This window comes from Eutrigla gurnardus (genome assembly GCF_963514095.1).
Source record: "Eutrigla gurnardus genome assembly, chromosome: 23".
NCBI classification, from domain to species: domain Eukaryota; kingdom Metazoa; phylum Chordata; class Actinopteri; order Perciformes; family Triglidae; genus Eutrigla; species Eutrigla gurnardus.
In genome coordinates this window covers 15,154,300-15,173,887 of record NC_139934.1, presented here as the reverse complement: position 1 = coordinate 15,173,887, position 19,588 = coordinate 15,154,300, and the positions used below count along the sequence as shown (strand labels likewise).

The 19,588-nt window shown below is 40.7% G+C and overlaps 3 protein-coding genes and 1 long non-coding RNA gene across 5 annotated transcripts in view; 3 read left to right on the top strand and 1 right to left on the bottom strand.

The window, feature by feature from the left end:
• kirrel1a (kirre like nephrin family adhesion molecule 1a) overlaps nucleotides 1–4,985 on the top strand; it is a 31,681-nt gene extending 26,696 nt beyond the window's left edge. For both annotated transcript variants that reach the window (XM_084003308.1, XM_084003309.1), the window contains exon 15: nucleotides 2,402–4,985. In XM_084003308.1, coding sequence (XP_083859434.1) covers nucleotides 2,402–3,157 — 756 coding nt within the window. In that variant the 3' untranslated portion in view covers nucleotides 3,158–4,985. The remainder of the gene's footprint in view (nucleotides 1–2,401) is intronic.
• Nucleotides 4,986–5,717: 732 nt separating this feature from the next.
• ndufs2 (NADH:ubiquinone oxidoreductase core subunit S2) lies at nucleotides 5,718–13,328 on the top strand. The gene is made up of 14 exons (XM_084003194.1): nucleotides 5,718–5,852; nucleotides 7,067–7,170; nucleotides 7,601–7,791; nucleotides 8,214–8,334; nucleotides 9,070–9,182; nucleotides 9,923–9,997; nucleotides 10,083–10,160; nucleotides 10,267–10,352; nucleotides 10,433–10,552; nucleotides 11,385–11,514; nucleotides 12,207–12,302; nucleotides 12,501–12,584; nucleotides 12,982–13,039; nucleotides 13,118–13,328. Exons 1-14 carry the CDS (start codon nucleotides 5,746–5,748, stop codon nucleotides 13,153–13,155), a joined length of 1,401 nt encoding a protein of 466 aa, XP_083859320.1. The 5' UTR covers nucleotides 5,718–5,745; the 3' UTR covers nucleotides 13,156–13,328.
• Nucleotides 13,329–13,521: 193 nt separating this feature from the next.
• fcer1g (Fc epsilon receptor IgFc epsilon receptor Ig) lies at nucleotides 13,522–18,879 on the top strand. The gene is made up of 5 exons (XM_084003196.1): nucleotides 13,522–13,747; nucleotides 16,431–16,522; nucleotides 17,426–17,473; nucleotides 17,969–17,992; nucleotides 18,162–18,879. The coding sequence occupies exons 1-5, from the start codon at nucleotides 13,678–13,680 to the stop codon at nucleotides 18,213–18,215; spliced, it is 288 nt and encodes a 95-aa protein (XP_083859322.1). The 5' UTR covers nucleotides 13,522–13,677; the 3' UTR covers nucleotides 18,216–18,879.
• On the bottom strand, nucleotides 18,560–19,407 carry LOC311009181. The gene is made up of 2 exons (XR_014596608.1): nucleotides 18,684–19,407; nucleotides 18,560–18,629 (listed from the first exon to the last, which is right to left on the bottom strand). It is a non-coding gene; the product is annotated as an uncharacterized lncRNA (long non-coding RNA).
• Nucleotides 19,408–19,588: the final 181 nt, after the last annotated feature.

Genomic DNA, 19,588 nt, shown 5'->3' with positions numbered 1-19,588 from the left:
AAATCAACAAAAGATGTCCAACAAAATGATGCCAAAGTCAAAGTGAGGTCTTGTGAAGTTCATTTCGGTGCAAGGTTTCATTCTAATTATATCTCAAAGGGCTGCAAATGTCCTAATCGTTGACATGGTGACTGTGATGATGACTTTGATGCAATGATGTACAGCGTTATAAATGAAGCCTTATTCATTAGCATATGAGCCCAAATGACTATTGATTGATCTCAGAAATCCAGATACATTCATTATTGGATTTTCCTTATTAAAACATTTGCTGTCTTAAGTGACGGTTCATTGCAAAAGATTGGATTTGATGTTTTATATTATGTAAGTGTAAGTTGGTATTCCGTGAAATAAAAATAAATGTATTTTAAAATGTCGGGTTTAGCCCTCTAGAGGGTGCTCATGTGCATCTGAAGGAGCCAGAAGAAAACAAAGAAAAGACGGCTCCAGTGGAAACATCCAAATACAATGCAGCTTTAATGCAAAAAGGCAGAATCAGATTAGCAAATCCCAGTTAATCTAAACCTGCTTGGAACATGATAATCTAATCTTTTGTTATTCACTTGTTTAATGTTTTTGGACTTAAATAAAAACATTAAGCATCCACAGTTCATAAGACTGTTAGCATTAAATTATTTCAGTGTTTTTCCTGGTTCTTTAGGGAGTAACTGTTATCTTCAATAGGATAATATTCAATAAGAGCACCACAAATAGGACTTATTACTTATGACTCCATTCTGGTTCAAACTAATTCACCTCCTGTAACAAACATCCTCTCAGCTGTCTCAGACCTCGTTCTGTCCTAAACCAATCATTCCCAAAGACTGGACCCGCCGGGAGGTCGCAGGACATTTTTATAAGCGTTGCCAAATAAATGAGCAGAACTTCTTCCATAACCCTTATTTATTATTTAACATGTATTTCTGCAGTTCACCTTTGAGTCACATGAATATTCGTATTGTTCTGGTAACTGCAGCCTCCTTATAATATGACAGTGAATCTAATGAAAGGGGAGTGTGCATTCTGTTTCCCCGGAAAGAAGGTTTTAGAAACGAATGACCTTTAAACTTAGTGTTCGTGTTGCATCAGTATCAGTGAGAATATCAGTGGAGGTTATTGAGGACAAACACATTTTACAGTGCAGCTGGCTTCGTGTTAGAAAGTTGTCTCACTCGTATTAAAGACAAAAGATAAATGTTGCTGAAGCATCAATCATTTATACATTTTGACACGGGCTGGGCTGAGGTGTTGAATGTATTTTTAAGTCTAAAGCTGCCAAAATGTTCTGTTGACCCCCCCATGAATATTTTGTGAGGGCCCCACCCCCTCTACTGCCTTGGATCGCTTTGTAGAAACACAGACATGCATCCACCCCGGGTGATGGTTAGATCACCCTCTGACAAACAACCTCAGACAGACGTTTCTTATCGTCCGTGCCTGCAGCACCACAGCAGTGAGCCAAAGTTGGGTGGGGGGGAAGCCGGGTACTTGAGAGACAATGGGACGGCAGAACCACGTAGGAAATAATAGCAGAGCAACATGACGTGGGTGTAGTGAGCAGGGAGAGCATCCTTCCTTCACCCAGACGATCTGGGATCAACGTGCGTGTTGGCAGCGAGCCCGGAGGAACACACGGACGCTTAAACTCATGAAGGCTTTAACGGAAAAAGGTCAAATCAGAATGTTTTTGTTGGTCAAAAAAGGAATGATTTGATTTCAGACGGATTAATACATTAGGATAGATGTGAACTAGTCTAGTCAAAAAAAGTATATCAAACTGAAAATGAGCCCCTTTAAAGGTTACTAGAGATCAAGATTACACACAATCACTTGTTTATAAAAAGTTTATAAAAATCACTTGTTTATAAAAAGTGATTATGTCTTCAGTAAATAGAGTAGAAGATCTTTTGAAAGTTATTTAAAAGGGTCCTAAAGGATGCCAGTGTTGGTGGATTACTCCTACAGTTTAACCCAGGCGGCAATTAAGATGATTTCATCTTAACTGTAAAGTTGACCTTGAATTTTGTTAACAGCTTAAGACGAGAATCCAGATGGATCCAGATCCAGTAAGGTTGCCGCTCTGCTGCTTGTGTTCGTCAGATCCACCCGTCGCTCTTACGAAGTCCAAATATGGTCACTTCCTTCACTGGTCACAAAAATGCCGAACTTGAGACTCCTCTATAACTTGATTTGCTTACATTTCTGAAAAGGAACTATGAGCTCAAGTAGCTGCGTCACAAAAAAGAGAGTAAACTGCCCTCATCAGGAAGTAGAAGAACATTATTATTATAATGATTATTATTATCGAGCCCTTTTGACCTAAAGAACCTCTGCATAATGAAAACATATCTTTTCTTAATGGCCACTCTTGTGTGCTTCTGTCTCTTGTCTCTGTCATCAGGACCCCACCAATGGCTACTACAATGTTCGGGCCTCCACCCACGACGAAGGCCGCCCTGCCTCCCGCTCCACCTTGCACTACTCTGACTACCGCTCCCCTGCAGGAACACCAGGGGGCGCTGCATCTATCAGCAGTAGTGCTGGAGGCTCAGGAGCCACCGCCAGCGGAGGAGCCCCTGGCCCACCTGGTCCCCCTGGTCCCCTCACCTCCCCCGGCCGCCCCCAGGCCTGCTATGACCCCCGGCCCCCTTCCAGACTGTCCCACATCAGCTACGCCCAGTTCAACACGTTCACCCGTGCAGGCCAGAGCCAGCAGCCCCCGCCTAACCCCGCCCCCATCGCCGGCGACTTCCCAGGAGACTGCAGCCTCCTGGACTCCACTTCCCAGCTGGCCTACGACAACTATGGATACCCCTCGCATTACCAGACCTACCGCATGGGATTCGCCCCGTCCAGCCTGGCTACGCTGGAGGCCTGCCCATCCTATGAGATGTACGGGGTGGGATCTGGTGTGGGATCTGGGGTGGGACCAGGGGTGGGACCTGGGGTGGGATCAGGGGTGGGACCCGGGGTGGGACCAGGGGTGGGACCCGGGGTGGGGGGCCCTGGGGTCGGTGTGGGTCCCGGGGGTCCTGCTCCCTCAGGATCAGAGACTGGACTCGGGAAGTACGGCAGCTCCACTCGCTTCTCCTACACCTCGCAACACTCTGACTACTCCCACAGCCGACACACACAGAGGATGCAGACTCACGTGTGAGACAGAAGAACCACCTCACGGTCTGAGCAGAGCACGAGGAAGCATCTTATAAATAGTGTCACGTCCAAAAAACACGCACACCATACACTCTTAGATTTACACGCAGCAACACAGACTACAGAACACACACACACACACACAGTCAGAGGACCATGCCCATGAGACAGGAAGCTTATGAGAAACAGAGAAAAAAAAAAGAGACGAGTGGAAAAAAGAAGGCGTTTTAGAGAGACAGGGAAGGGAAATTCCACACAATTTTGAATTCCCTCACTCCCGATGTGTTTGTATATCTGAGCTCTGAAAGAGCAGACGGCGCAAGTCACAATCAAGACTGGGACAGAGAGCAAGAACCAGAGAGAGGACCAGAGTACACAGATCTTTGGAGCCCGATAGCTTTTGCTATGAACTGACTTTGTAAATGATGAGAACGTCTTAAGACAAAAACTGTCAAATATGGTAAACGCTGATTGGGAAAAACCTCAACCAGTGGAAGTCATTTCTGGCCGCCATTTTTTTTTTTTTTTTTGCTGGTTGTCTTATTAAATGATCATAGAGCACATATATATATAGTATCCCAGAATGCCCTTCTGTACAGTGGTACATGCCATCACGGTGGCGTGCGGCGTGTGTTGGGCCTGGGCCGGGGTTGGGAGGGTTGTCATCATTTTGCACTGCATCTACAGTATTCATGCTTAGACGTCCCTTATCTATATCTGTGTAATGTCGTCTTTTTATTTGCACACCAGACTAGAGCTTTGTATTCTATTTTTTAACATTACAGAATTATTTTTGTCAGTGTAAAACATGTAATGTGTATGTATGGACCAAAAGTTTGAACGGGAGCCCACTCAACTCGGGCGTCTAAAGAGCTGAGACGGAGTGAAGAGTCAACAGCAGAGCCTGAATTCAGGAAGGGTATATCGGTGCATAAAGGAAACCTAGTGCCAAGTGTTCATGTTGTTCTTCACCGTAGACCATGTATATGCAGTAGAAGCTCCTTCTTTTGGTGACTGTTGCTTTACAAACCAGGCTTGGGGCCTTGAGTCATTCCCAGACATTTACGTAGGCCGGAGCTTTTTTTTTTTGTTGTTTTTTTTCTCGGCGCTCCGAACTACAAGCTTGGTGCAGAGACGGGAGAGAAAAACACAGATGTTGGGTTGAGAACTGAGTGGCCTTATAGGGGAACATGTCGTACATTTCCATTTTGAATCATTCCTCATCGTCTGTCTGCCAAAAAAACGGCCGGAGGAGAATGTGTATGGAGAGGTTTTAATGAAGGCTTGTCCACAATATTGACATGTAGTAGTGTATGACTGCGAGTGTGTAGGAGTGTGAGAGAGAGAGAGATCAAGAAGGAGTGTGTGGGCATTGGCGCACACATCGATTTGTACAGTGTGTTTGTATAGATGTGTGAATGACTGCGTGTGTGTATGGGAAGCATACTGTTAACACGCAGCGACTCGAGTGTGCGCGTGGCTATTGTGTGCGTGTCGAGTGTGTACAGTATGCGTGTGCATGTCCGTGTCTTAAGTGTGCGGGTGTGTTTCAGTATATGTCCATATCATTTTCTCTCACAATCCTGTTACAGTACTTTTATACCTCTGGTAGGACTGTATCCTGTATTATCGTGTCTTTGAATTTAGGAAAATCCAATGTTTATCTTATTGTACTGTTCTTCGTAGCAGAGACAACTGTTCAAAAGATGTACAACGAACGTTATCAATCTCTCATTTTTTAATTTCATTATCTTCAATATTTTTTAAAAATGGTATGTAATTATTTTTCCACAGTATTACATAAATAAAAGCACTGTTTTTTATAAAAAAAAGTAGTTTGTCATCTTTGGGCAGATGGGATAAAATTGTTGGCAACAATTTTGAGAGATTATATTTTGAATATGTGAACACATTGCTGTATAGGGTTTATTAAAAGAATAATCAAATTTACAAATATACCTTTAATACCTTACATTTGGATTACCCATATTTCTTTATGACAAATTCACAGTGTTGGCTCCAAATAGTAACCAATAAAAACTGGTGATAGGTATATAGGTGTAGCGTTCTTTAAAGATGAAAGTCAGCATTCACAGTTTAATAAAGATCATAATATGTATTTGTTGTGCTGCCATCCCAAATAAAGAGGAGATGATGCCAATGTAAGTGCAAAAAAAAAGGTGTTAACAAAATCCTGAAAATAAAATTGCATTAAGAAAAAGTAAAAAGAACAAAAAAACGAATGAACGCTCACAACTGCCATCTGCATTACACCTCCTCTGCCTCACCTAACATGCTAACATGAACCTACCGGGTACGTAAAGCATGAGCCACCATCAAAATCATACTAAATTACTAACAAAACTTTAATGTGAGTATATTTCTAACATACTTGTAATTAGTATTTCTAATATTCTTAAAACAAAGTGGGAAAAAAGCTACACGTCACATGAACAAGTACTCTATTTATGGAGATACATCATACCGATAGGTGGCAGACACAGGTTGGTTGTACCCGAAGTGCGCCTCCAAAACGACAAACGAAGAAGAAAGTCTTTAATATCATTGGCCAGAGATTATCCAGCAGCCAAGATGGCGGCTACGATGTTGAGGTCGCTTACTAAACTAGGACGTCCTTCAACAAAATTAATATTAAATAATAATTTGCTGAGCCCCGGCTGTACTGTCGTGCAAAACAGGTAAGTTATACAAATACAGAACTGTGACGCTCCTTGTGTCCGTTGTATTGCCAGCCGTCCTTGCTTGAGCTCAACGTAAATATACACATGAAAGGCTAATGTTAGCATGGTGCTAATTATGCCGACTTGGTCTTACTTCAATATTATTCGAGTCTTCTTCTACTACATGTACGTCCTGTCTGGATGGAAAACGTCGTAACAAAGCACGCACACGCCTATTAAAGCAATGTCATCGTTAAAGGTCGCGTCCGTTGCCGGGTTGGTTAGCTTCCCTGCTGTCTGCTCGTTACCAAGCTGCCAATTAACTGATCAGTGTTGGAGAATAAACGGTGCCTGTTTGAAACCATTCTAGCTACATGTAAGACATTAGTATATAAACTACTACCTGTCGCTAAGATCAGGTCAAATGACTTTCCTTCCTACATGTGCTGATTGTGTAGCACCAAAGTCAATGGGAATTGAACGTATAGGCTTGTTATTGACTTATTGTGATGCCTTCGGAGTAGGGGTGAAAGCGGTTCGGTGTACGTACGTATGTCTGTAGTCATGTAAGTGTTACCCCATCAAAAGACTGACCTGCTGATATTTCCAGACCTTAGCTTTAGCTTGTAATCGTTTGTACAGGACAGGGTGCCCAGTGGACTGACTGAAATGCTCATGTTTACGTACATTATAGCACTTTGACGACATGCTTTAGTTCTGTATTCTCTACGAGCATGTGGTGACATATACGTAGCTAATATACACTATAGCATGATTCATACATTGGTAATCTGCAATGTGAGGAGCCTGAACTCTTTTTGTTTAATTCTGTGAATTGACACTTCCCTGAAATGCTGTTGCAAATGAAATGTTTTGAAGTCCACAGATGAACCAGACTTCAGTTTAACTGCTGGTCTAGTTTGACATAAATTGGGCTCCATTTAGCTTGATTTACCCGGCAAACCGGGCTAAACCAACTAGCATGCTTCAACTGATAGCAACCGGTGCCAGAACTTTCCCGTTACACACATGCGCCAATATTTCTATTCCATGTTCCAGGCCTGCAGATACTCCAGTTATCAATGTGCAAGACAGCTGAGAGGTGGCACCTAACTAGCACTAAAATGCTAAACTGCATCTTTTCAGATGTCTGATTTGGCTCAAAAGTGAGCCAAAAATACCAAAACACAACTGTACCTTCATGTTAAACATATTTTCAATGTTTTCTGCAGGCAGAAACAATGGCAGCCAGATGTGGAGTGGACAGAGCAGTTTGCCGGGGCAGTCATGTACCCCACTGCCCTTAATGAGAAATGGACCCCACCCCCCTGGAATGGTACAATCCCACACACACGGTCACACTGATAAAACGATAAAGCCCTGGTGTTTTCAGACAGGTCATCAGTCTGACATAATATGTAACAAAAATGTTTAGATATACACAATCCAATGGATTTAATATTTGGGTGTTTGCTAAACCATTGGGCTGCGTATTCTCTGGGTTTATGGTTACAGATTATCAATGAGAAATTAATTACTCTACACATTGTTCTGAATGATTAGTTGGGTTTGGCCTCCGGTGTATCACACATTTCTTCACTCTGCAGTTGAAAGTGTACATTTTCCCCCATGACCTTGAAACAAACTTCATCAGCTTCTGTTGGTCGCTGTAAAAAAGATGCGGTTCTTGCATTTTAATTTCTTGTTTGGATCGGCTTATTAATTTGTGTCACCCTGCCATCAAATGTGTTGATTTCTTCTTCCAGACAAAGATCCTCCTGCAGAGAAGGATGTGTCCAACCTGACCATCAACTTTGGTCCCCAGCATCCCGCTGCTCACGGTGTGCTGCGTCTCGTCTTGGAGCTCAGTGGAGAGTCCGTCAAGAAATGCGACCCCCACATCGGCCTGCTTCACCGTGGCACAGAGAAGCTCATCGAGTACAAGACCTACCTGCAGGTACGATACCGTTTCTGTATTCTCTAACTCGTATTTACCAGATGGAGGTTTGAATAGCTCCTTCTGTGTGTGTGAGACGCATCAAAGGTTGTAAAATCAGGATGTTATGAAGTGGTGCTCTTTTTGGTTTTAACCAAGCAAAGAATGCAGATGTGGTGCATTCAAAAAAACAGAACAGGAAATTGCAACACAACCGATTGTGAAATCCCATTTCATTTTGTTCAACTCAAGGACGCTGTGGAGAATGAGCTGGATTTACTGTGTAAAAATAGGGAAAACCTCACTGTCTGTGTTGAAAATGACAAGATTAAACTCTTGATGCCACCAGATTTGAAGAAGATGAAGGGATGTCATGCGTCACATGTCATATTTGTAAGTCCCTGACACAATACGCTTCAGTTCTTCTTCTTTTTATACTACAGGCTCTGCCCTACTTTGACCGCCTGGACTATGTTTCCATGATGTGTAATGAGCAGGCCTACTCTCTGGCTGTGGAGAAGCTGCTCAACATCCAAGCTCCACTCCGTGCACAGTGGATCAGAGGTACAGACAACTAGGGATGCAACGATGTAGGATAACACTCCTGATGAATTTCTATTATTGGAAAACTGCAATATGTCGTCACGAGTGACTTGAAAAAGCTCTCTATCTGATATCGTGGAAGAGAAATGAGAAATAATGCCTGATTTAAAAATATAAAGGATACTAAAGCCCACACACAAATATCTTTATCTTTCTTTTTGCAGGGAGATCTTATGATTTATGATAATTTTTATTAAAGATTATTTAATTGTCCACAATATTGACATGCTTTGATTGCTTCACTTAAGGATGTTCACTAAAAAAACTCTCATCTGTGACAGAAATATTTGTTTCTTAACAAAATGCAACATAATGCCAGTATGTTTGAATGCCCTTCTAAGTAGAATTTGATGATTGTCGATTCATTGAAATCAATAATATTTTAAAATAAATCATTTTAAGGCTTAAAATGTGTCAAATATATTTGAATGGGCCTATTACATTTTATCTTTTATGTACCCCCCGCCGCCCCAATTAATAGCTCTTATCGCTTACAACTCGGCAAATTAGCTGCTGTAGCTCTCAGTGTGATAATGTGTAAAAAAAACGTAGCAGAAAATGCTCATTTAACTGTCGCAGTGTGCAAGGTGACGTTTAAATGGCTTTTATTATGAAAGGAACGGTCCAAAACCTAATGATAGTTTGTTTGACTCTTGGACTGTAAACGGTTGGATGTGTTCTGTGTCGTGTTTGCAGTTCTGTTCGGAGAGCTGACTCGCATCCTGAACCACATCATGGCCATCACCACGCACGCCCTGGACATCGGTGCCATGACCCCCTTCTTCTGGATGTTCGAGGAGAGAGAGAAGGTCAGAGTCGCTTGTTTTTTGGGCTAGGTGCCGTTTTCAAACACAACTGTTCTCACAGTTCCTCAGCAACAGTCTTAGCTGCTGAATATTATAATACCAATCGGCATATGAGTCAGGCATGACCTCAAAGTTCCTCAAAAGAAGCAGTTGAGCAACTGAAAAGTATGCAACTCTGTGGGAGTAATCAGAAAATTCATGAGAAATACGTGCAAAAGTGACGTGACATTGTTAACTAGCCGCAGACAGTAAATTGAGTTTGTGCCATTCTGAATCTATTGCCTACCTAATCATATAATTCTGCCTAATTATTTTGTAGGATATTAAGTGCTTCATTTTCAGGGAAAATTGCTGCTAATTATGTGGAATTCCCAGAAGTGAACATTATAACCTTCATGAAAGTTGGATTTATTTCTTGGCTGTTGTATTGGATGCATTCTTATCAGGCCTCATGAAATATTCACAGTGGTTTTCTTTAGGCAAGCACTTGCTGGAACCTTTTTTCTTGACACAGCTATTTTGATAGTCAGTCAGGTCAAACCAGCTTCCAGAATCACTGTGCCCTCAGACTAAAGGCCTGCTCAGATCCCCCGCCACGTGAAACAGCAGTCAAGTTCTTAGACTGAGACACTTGAGTTACTTATTCAATCCCGAGTACTAGAACCCCCTACATTTAGTAGATTATCTTTTTTTGATAATAACTTGCTTGAACCACTCCAACTGTGACCCTCGTTTCCCCCCAGATGTTTGAGTTTTATGAGCGAGTGTCCGGAGCCAGAATGCACGCTGCATACGTCCGACCTGGTGGAGTGCATCAGGTAGGAGAATAACTTATGTAAGATTCTAAATTGTCTTTAAATCACCACGATCAGTGAAGTGCTAATGCTCTTGAATGTGTTTCAGGATTTGCCCCTTGGCCTGATGGACGACATCTATGAGTGGTGCAAGAACTTCTCCATCAGAATTGATGAAGTTGAAGAGGTGAATCGCCGTCGTTGTGTAAACCGTCGCAAGATGTTACCGTGATAAGGATGTGGTGAAGGTTTTATAAGTGACTGTTCATATCTGCTGGTTTGCCTCTGTGCAGATGTTGACCAACAACCGTATCTGGAAGAATCGTACTGTGGACATCGGCGTGGTTACGGCGGAGGAGGCCCTCAACTATGGCTTCAGGTAACGCACTGATGAATGTTTAAATAGCCCTTCCCCTTCAGTCGTGCAAACTGATATTTATCACTTCTCTCCTCCGCCAGTGGAGTGATGCTGCGAGGGTCGGGCATCAAGTGGGACCTGAGGAAGTCTCAGCCGTACGACAAGTATGAAGAAGTGGAGTTTGACGTCCCCATTGGAAGCAAAGGAGACTGCTATGACAGGTAGAAGATCCGCATATGGCTGTAGTTGATATTCAGTCCCATTGTATTGCTTCAATCTCCAATCAAATGCAACATTTCATCATCCATAAAGTCATCACATTTCTACCACTGAGTCATTAGGATCAAACGCATGACTTTGTTTGAAGTGGTATTTCATGAAAGCAGCATCGAACCAACGTATAAAATCCACACACAAGTTAAACATTTATTAAGTCTTTCTGTTAAAAATACTGTCTAGCATTATTAGACAACCATATGTAAATAAATCATAGTTTATATGCAGACACACTGGAAGTGTGAGTTTATGACATCATTCTAGGGCTACTTTAGGTTTCAAGAAATGGAGGAGAGGAGTAATATTCAGAGAATAGATCATATTCTTAATATTCTCTGAGATTGTGGAAAATTTAAGAGAAAAACTCCAATCGATATGTTTTATTCTGTAAAGGCCCTTTTAGTTTGTTCAAAGTCTTATCTAGTGATTCTGGGCTAAAATCCGTGAGTATTGCAAGTATGATTTGATGAAGTCATCCACTGCAGACAGAAGACACTTTGAGCAGCAGCATCTGTGGTGTGATGAGGTTGATCCAACCTGCAAGTCAAGCAATATGGTTCCTTAAGGGTTTACCACTTTAATCTCAGAATATACATGTTTTTATTGTAAATGTAGGACCTTAATCCATGAAATGTCTTCCCTGTTGCTGTATTTATTATATTGAACTGTGAATACAACACAAACACGAACAATCTAAAATGACTACAAGCTGATTTGTGGTTGTGTTTGGTATTATCTCCATCTTTATCTCACCACTGCTCTGTGTGTGGCGTTCAGGTATCTGTGCAGAGTGGAGGAGATGAGGCAATCTCTGTGGATTATGCACCAGGCGCTCAACAAGATGCCAGAAGGGGAGATTAAGGTGGATGATGCCAAGGTCGCCCCGCCCAAGAGGTCCGAGATGAAGGTGAGTTTAGTGGGGAAACTTTAATCTCCTTCACAACATTTCAGTGGTCGTTTTGAGAATGATTGTACATTTAGTTGAATTGCGTTTCGTTTCAAGTCACATTGTAAGTCTAATTTTAGTCTTTTTTTTTAACAGTTTGTGTCCAAAATCCCTCACTACTCACTATAGTGTGAACATAATACATTTAACGTCAGCAGAGCATTGCATCATAACGCAAAAGTACTTTTATTTATTTGGGAAAAATATGCTAATGGCCTTTCGCAATAAAAAGCCAAGACATATATATGCAGCATCACTGCTAACCACTCACAGCATTTCCATATCAAGCTACTCCACAAATTAGCGTACAATATGTATTTATTACAAAACGCATGTCCAGCCACTGTTGACAGCGCAGAGAAAATGACTTGAGTCGCATCCAAAAGTGTTTCTTTTTGCTGATGAGCTCATTATATCGTCCTCTACATACTGCAGTGAATGAATTTGGACACAACCCGAGTTCAGCGCTGCACTGCTGGCGGCCAGTTAGGACACACACTCATGGACATAATGCGCAAAAATCAATATTCGCACAGTTTAATTGCAGCTTTCTTTTGTATTCTTGACAGAATTCAGCCTGCTCTGCTACAAAATGCTCTTTAATTCGGCTGCCCTTTTAACACATAACATGTTTCATGTGCTGATTGTCCTAGATGTCCATGGAGTCTCTGATCCACCACTTTAAACTGTACACAGAGGGCTACCAGGTCCCCCCAGGGGCCACATACACAGCTGTGGAGGCACCCAAGGTGAGAACACACATAATATGTACAATATTTCTGGATAAAATGGCTCATAGATCTAATAGACGTTAACCTAGCAAACAAAAAGTGTTCAACTGTAGAAGGTTTGTGCTGTCTTAATGAATTGGGAAGCCTTTAGGGACTTGTTGTTGTGATTTAATCCGCTTACTAGACTGTATTTGTGTCTCCGTGTGTCGCTTGCAGGGAGAGTTTGGTGTTTATTTGGTGTCGGACGGCTCCAGCAGACCCTACCGCTGCAAGATCAAAGCTCCTGGATTCGCTCACTTGGTGCGCACTTAGAACTTCACAAAGACATTGTGAAATATTAAACACACCGGGTATCAATTATTCAGCCTATTTAACGGCTTGTCCTCAAGGCTACTTTTAGTTCATTAAGTAGATTTTATAAATGACTATAGAACCTCTTTTAAAAGCGTACAGCCCCCCCCCCCCCTCCCCCTCTTCCTGTTCATCTCTTAGCTCATGGGTACACAAAGTGCTGTTTAACGTCGTCATTTGAATTTTGGTCTTCAATGCTAAAAATGTCTTTAAAGTTGCATAAACAAACTATTAGAGTAGTTAGTGCATTAACTTCAGGCTAGAAGCTCATGAATTATGGATATTGGATTTTATAAGAGCTCATCTGCCCTCAATAGCTGACTGTTTAATGTTTTCTTCTCTCCAGGCTGGTCTGGATAAAATGGCCACAGGACACATGCTGGCTGACGTGGTGGCCATTATTGGTAAGGAAGCTTCAGGAGGGACTTACAGTAATATGATCTTTAACATGAAGTACTGAGCCTCTTCTTCTTCTCCTTCAGGTACACAGGACATAGTGTTCGGTGAAGTTGACCGTTAATGAGACGCTGCTTATGTGTTTGAGGACACACTCACATACACACATGTTAGTCAGGTTCTCTTCCTGTTCACTAGTCGTGGAGGTGGGCTTCCGACAGACGACTCCTCTTCTCATCAGTGATGTACAATGCCCCAATAATCCTAATAAATATTTTATGACCGAGCAGCAAAGTAGTGAGTTGAATCTTTTCACCATCACATTGCAGTGGACTGATTTGGGTTTTTTTCAGATGTGAAATGTCATTTTGTGAAATGCTCTATTTCCTGAAAATGAAGTATTAACATGAGCCCAAAAACTTTGATGTTTGCCCTTCCTGTGGTAGCTGTTAAAAGGGGGAGTGGTGTCATCACATCTAAGACAAATGGACTTAGAGCTCAGACCACAACTTCCCCTGTTGGTAGGGTGATATGCAACTGTTCACGAGAACAGAAAACAACCCCACAAGTCGTCGTCGTTGTCGTGGTGATTGCTGTGTGCTGGCTGCTTAACGGAGCCCGTCGTCCGTGTCGATCCTGAGCCAGCATGGCCGTGTGGGGCAGGAGCCCGTTACTGCTGGCCGTTCCTTTGTGGATGAGTTTTGGGAGAGCAGCTGGTGAGTTGAGACGTTGGGATTCACTGTAACCATAAATGTGTATATTTCTCTGAGGTTTGATAGGACTTTTAATTTATGACAGGAACCAATGAGTTAACTTTAAAGAGTGGAAACGACTTATTTCCGAGTACGCGGCTGAAGAGCTGCTTTGAGTGGTTAACCAGTGTCGAGATCAGGGGATTTCATGATAAAACTGCTGAAGATGGAAATGAGACAATACTTGCTTTTTCAAGATGTGAGGTTTTCTGACTTCTGGTGTGAGTTCACCCAGCAGGCAGCAGAAGTGTAGTCTCCACATTTCAGTTCCTGCTGAAAGACAAGCTGTTGGTTCGTCTGACTCGCCATTTGTTGAACCAGCGCACCCTTCCTCGGACAAGTCCGTTCATTAGAGTACCGTCCTCATCGGTTCAGCTGCCTCCAAATAGTTTATACTGAATTTATTAGTATATCTTTGGAGCATATATTCTGTATTTTGTGACTGCTACAATAATAAATGTGCAAATACACAACTTTAACAGCTATCCTTTAACATTCTAGTTTCACTGCAGTTTAAGTAAATTAACCAATTTTATAAATAGTAATAATAACCAAGTATAGACACATATCTGTTCTTAAAAGATCAGTTAATATTGGTCCAATCGGCCAAGAAGACACACTAATAGTTTATTACATTAGAGCTGAAACCATTAGCTGATGGAGAGAAAACTGTTATTCTATGATTTATTACAGTTTTCATTCTTTCAAAGCCAGGAGACCAAATAATGAATCAATCGATTAATCATCTAGAATATAATAAGTTAAAGCCACAAACGGTTGTAATTCACATTTTCTTGTGTAATTAAGAAATTCAAACGGGTTAGTTCAGTGTTGAAGGGATTTTGAAGCTGATATGTTTCAGTTTTTTTTATACCAAACCACAGCTGACAGCCTACTTCCAGCCCCTGTGGTCTGTGAGGTCACAGCTGAATTTACAAGAGAAAAGGTCACACTTGTAAAAATATGTATCTTCATCCGTTTTGTGTAGTGAGCGGTTATAAAGATGGCGTTTGTAATTACATCTGTGCACTTTCATCAGACCTTTATCTTCTATTGCAGGACAAAGACTTTATAAATCATCTGATGGTCAGCAGGCGTCACGAGAAACAAACACTCCCTGATTTGAAAGTGTGCTGAGGTCTAATTGGGCCGATTGGGTCTTGTGTTGGGATACAGACTGAAATTAATGTCAAACTTTTGGTTATTACCGGGGTCGGACTCAGTGTTTTGCCGTTTCCTTTTGAACTGTGCAACATGTGAGATGAGGAAACCAAAGAGATGTAGATAACCGACCGCAGCTCTCTGGCTCAGGCAGGCAGAAATACAAGACCAAATTTAACATTCACTTCAATAGAATCGTCCATCCAAAGCTATGGAGTCCAACTATATCAGTCCAGCAGGAATTTTCTAATTTCACTGTATTTCACTGTATTTTCTAATTTCACTGTGACTTTCATACGGGGACATTATCTGGAAACGTTGAAAACAATTGTATGATCACCGATTTCAGAAAAGAGAGATGAAGACTGAAAATGGGAAGGAAAGGACACAACATGACTCGTTTCTCTATTTCACCATAGAGATGTTGCCATGGTGCTTTGATCTAATTTTATTAGTTATATTTACTCTATAAAGTACACTAAGAGGTAAAAGAGGGCTTAATTCATTAAATTCTAACAAAAGAAAACAAATGTATAAATATCCCACAACAAATCTGTGGAGTGATTTAATGCTGCAGGAATCCTTTCCAGTGGTTAATTAAAACAAACACAACGATTATGTGTTTCATATTAAGTGATGCTTTTGAGAGGAGTTTGTAAATTTGACGTTGTCTAATTGTCATTTCATCTCATGCTGCGTTTGTCATCTTCTTAAACTGTTTTCATGATCTCATCATTTTTAATTTTTTTTCTTTATATTATACGAGACCAGACAAAGAGCTCTGATTGGCCGGTGTTGCTGCGGTCTTGTTTTCAGTGAGATGTTGTTACTTCATTGCTTCGATCAGAGCTGGATTCTTTATATTCAAATAATAACTTTAATTTAGGTGATTATTTAATGAAAACTAAACTAAATATTAAAGTAAGTCTGCGATGGAACATCAGGAAGACACATTAGCAAATGTATTAAGAGAATAACATGGGGTGATAATTTCCTAACGTTTATGTTTCAGTCTGAGGACTGAATCATAAAGTCAGGACAAGCACATGTTCATGCATGTATTACTTCTAATCACAGTAGTTTTTACTGCCTTGTGTGGGAATGATTAAAAGAGGGGTAGATGAGGAAGTTGAAGATGAGGAAGAGGATGACGTTCTTTTTATTTATACATTTCAATAATTCTCCAAAGGCTGTATTGAAGTTGCATTCAAGATGCTCACTGTTTTCTTCTAATATGGCTGCTGTTTGTTTCACAATCTGAAACGGTGACGCGGCTGTTACTCAATAACGAAACAGGCCCGTCGTCACCGGCAACAGGAGTCATCACATACATCTGTAATGATTAGGCAAACTTGAAGGAGGAATGAGACAAATGCGTGATTTGAGATTCTTATGTCATCCCTTTAAATGATGTGGGAATGGTGTTTATGTGGAAGTGCTGTGATGATGCTCTGGTCCTATCAAGTGTCCTCCTGTGTTCCCTCAGCTGCTCTCACGGAGCCACAGATCTGCTACATTCTGGACGGCATCCTCTTCCTGTACGGCATCATCCTGACTGCTCTCTACTATAGAATCAAGGTCTGCACGCTGCATCTTTACAGAAACACACACACATCATATATATATACTGTATATACATATATCATCAGTTCTGTTTATGCAAGAACAGAATCACTTTAAAAGGGAATGAATGTGTCATTTTCCATTGATTATACAAGATGTAGGCCTATCATTAAAAGTAATCTGGTACTCTATTAACCTCAGTGTGAAATAGGAGTCAGCAAAATGAATCATTGAAGACATGAAGATGAAACATTTAGACTTCATTGATATCATACACTGAACTTTTTAACATGTGTCATCAAAATAAGGCTGTTTAAGGTACCAAAACATATTTTAGACACCTTAAAAAAATCAATATCAATTTAACTTTCCGCTGTATTTAGAATATTTTCTTATCTATGCTGTTTCTGTCAATGTGTTAAACAAGAGCTAGATAGCTCAGTTCCTTGAGGTATCTGATGATAACGTGGTTAACATACTGTGAATCTAGTGGCCACTTAAACTGATGCACATGATTTTTAGGAGTCTAAAATGTCTTTTGCTGCAGTCTCAAATTAAGAAGTATGCCTGTCTATGACCTTTAGAAGGAAATGAAACCATCATGGATTTAAGCCAAAGTAAATATGTCTGTCATTTATGCATTTATTCTTAAGTGTTATTTATTTTTTTGGCTTTCTGGATCTGCATGAATTATTTTTTAATGTTATTATTATTATTATTATTATTATTATTATTATTATTATTATTATTTAGTTCTGTATTACTTGAATTGTTATTTAGGTGTTTGTATAGTTTATAAGGGATGGGAATATAGTAAAGATCTATTAAGACATAATTCTAGTCCAGAGGGGGCGCCAAAATCATCACATGTAGCATCTTTCAATTAACACTCATTTAACACTGTCTACTGTTCTACAGGTCTACAATGCTAGAGAGGCTGCAGCTGAGAAAGCAAAGGGCAAGCAGGTATGAATGGATACATACAGAGACTTGACTTCTGGGGTCTAAAATGAATGCAAACTCGGTGCAAACTAAAGTTTCAGTGAAGAAACGAGACTATTACTATTATGAAAGTTCTGCCTCAGCCTTTTTAAATATTAGTTTCATTATCATGCTTTCATTATAGAGCTAAACAGCCAATTTACTTGCTATATTTGACTGACATGGATGAAGCTTTTTAAACAAAGAGCAGCTTAAGTAAAAACTGCCTTCATTCTTTTATGATATTCATGTTAAAAAAAACCTTTCCAAGCATGCATTACTTATTAGAACAGCGGTTAACCTGCTTTTGCGCTGCTATTTTTGTGTTATTTCCTTTTACCAGCCACAAACTATCTAGCTTGTACTTGTACTACAGAGTCATACTGACGTTCAGCCTGTTAGAGCCAAGAAAGAAACAATGTTACAATGAGTGTTTCCTTCATTATTCTGTATCTCATATTGTTTTTCTTTCCCTGACAGAATGTTGAAGAGGGCGTTTATACGGTGAGTTGTGATGCTGTGAATTATGTAAAGGAGGAGGGAACAGCTGATTGCTTAAATGTGAAATGTGTATTATTATCATGAAAAGTCCCATATTACAGATTTTCATGTCTAAAGCAGGTCTAGGTGCTGTATAAATACGGTGATACTGAATGTCTCATTTTGCCTCTAGGATTTGACTCCTCATGCCCAGGACACGTACGAAACTATCGGCCTGAAGAAATGACACGACGAACCAAAGTCCAAGACACACACGGTGTTGGATTCCCTTCTGCTGTTGTGAAATGAATGGGAAGTTAAAAAGGACGACACAGAAATAGGGAAGACGGGGAAACCCAGAAATACTTCTTGTTTTCAGGGTTTTTCTTTTACTGCTGTGTTGGACATATTTCATTTTTATGCAAACATGTTTCCAAAACTATAATGCTTCAGACACATTTTGTATTCTAATGCTTATAAAAAAAACACGAGATGTTATATTTCATGTATATAGTGTCCAACTAACTTCCTATTTTAAATCGTTTGAAATATGTATTTTTATAAATATAGCATTAGTTTTGTAGAAGGTGAATATAGTTCAAACTTTATAGAAATCCAATGTTTCCTGCTCACCACAGGATGGCAGTGATGAGGTCCTTACCTGTCCACACACACACACACACACACACACACACACACACACACACACACACACACACACACACACACACACACACACACACACACACACACACACACACACACACACTCTTCTCTCTGAAAAGCTGTAAAGAAAATCAAAGAAATAACACAGACTGCTGTAAAGTGTCCCATGTAACCCGTACCTGTAAGATGCACACGCACCCAAGCTATTAAATGTTCACCTTGCTTATTAAATAACGTTGTCTCTATTTGAATTGCTGTGATCAATGAAGGAAAGATGGGATGTTTGTAAAGGGAGGGGTACCCTCCAGCCGTCATAAAATAACCATCATCTCCTCAAGGCGTTTGGCTACAAACAGATGATATAAAACTCCTAAAAATGTATGTCACTCTGAAAAGATGTTATCCGTCACATTCAGCCCAGATCAGAACTAAAAACCTGTTTTACATGTAACCAATACAGGAGAATAGAATGGCAATATGATCATGTGGGGGGAAATAATGCAGGAAAATGAGGTGGTTGTAAATGACGTGTAGTAAAAGTGGGCAGATTCCTGTTTATTTGCTTTAGATGATGAAATTCTTCATGGTGTCTCTCCGTCGCACACCTTAATATTTAGAAGATCCCATTTACAATGAAAGGATTAATCTGTTTTGTGTTATATGTTTCTCTCTGATGGGAGGAGGCACCTCTGGTGTTGGCATCGGTTTACAGCGCTCTATTATGATATCCAGTCTGCGTCATTTGGACGAGGTTTAAACTGGCTTTTCACCTGCCTTTCCTCTGAGCAGAGCAAGTAAAGACGAGAAAATAACTGTCATGTTGCCTCGGCCAAACCGGTATGGGGACTTTTGGCGCAAACGTGCATTGTGGGTAGGTCTCAGCCTGTGTGTGTGTGTGGGAGAGGGAGAGAGGGCGCACAAACAGGTGTATCACAGGTAGAGCTGCGCCTTCTT

What these genes read in the sequence shown, in the direction of transcription:
- ndufs2 (XM_084003194.1), top strand. Translation starts at nt 5,746, where the DNA reads ATGGCGGCTACGATGTTGAGGTCGCTTACTAAACTAGGACGTCCTTCA. An exon ending in GACCTGGTGGAGTGCATCAG is followed by an intron (nt 9,998 to 10,082) that starts GTAGGAGAATAA and finishes AATGTGTTTCAG; the next exon opens with GATTTGCCCCTTGGCCTGAT. An exon ending in GCCCTCAACTATGGCTTCAG is followed by an intron (nt 10,353 to 10,432) that starts GTAACGCACTGA and finishes CTCCTCCGCCAG; the next exon opens with TGGAGTGATGCTGCGAGGGT.
- fcer1g (XM_084003196.1), top strand. Translation starts at nt 13,678, where the DNA reads ATGGCCGTGTGGGGCAGGAGCCCGTTACTGCTGGCCGTTCCTTTGTGG. An exon ending in CTCTCTACTATAGAATCAAG is followed by an intron (nt 16,523 to 17,425) that starts GTCTGCACGCTG and finishes ACTGTTCTACAG; the next exon opens with GTCTACAATGCTAGAGAGGC. An exon ending in AGAAAGCAAAGGGCAAGCAG is followed by an intron (nt 17,474 to 17,968) that starts GTATGAATGGAT and finishes TTTCCCTGACAG; the next exon opens with AATGTTGAAGAGGGCGTTTA.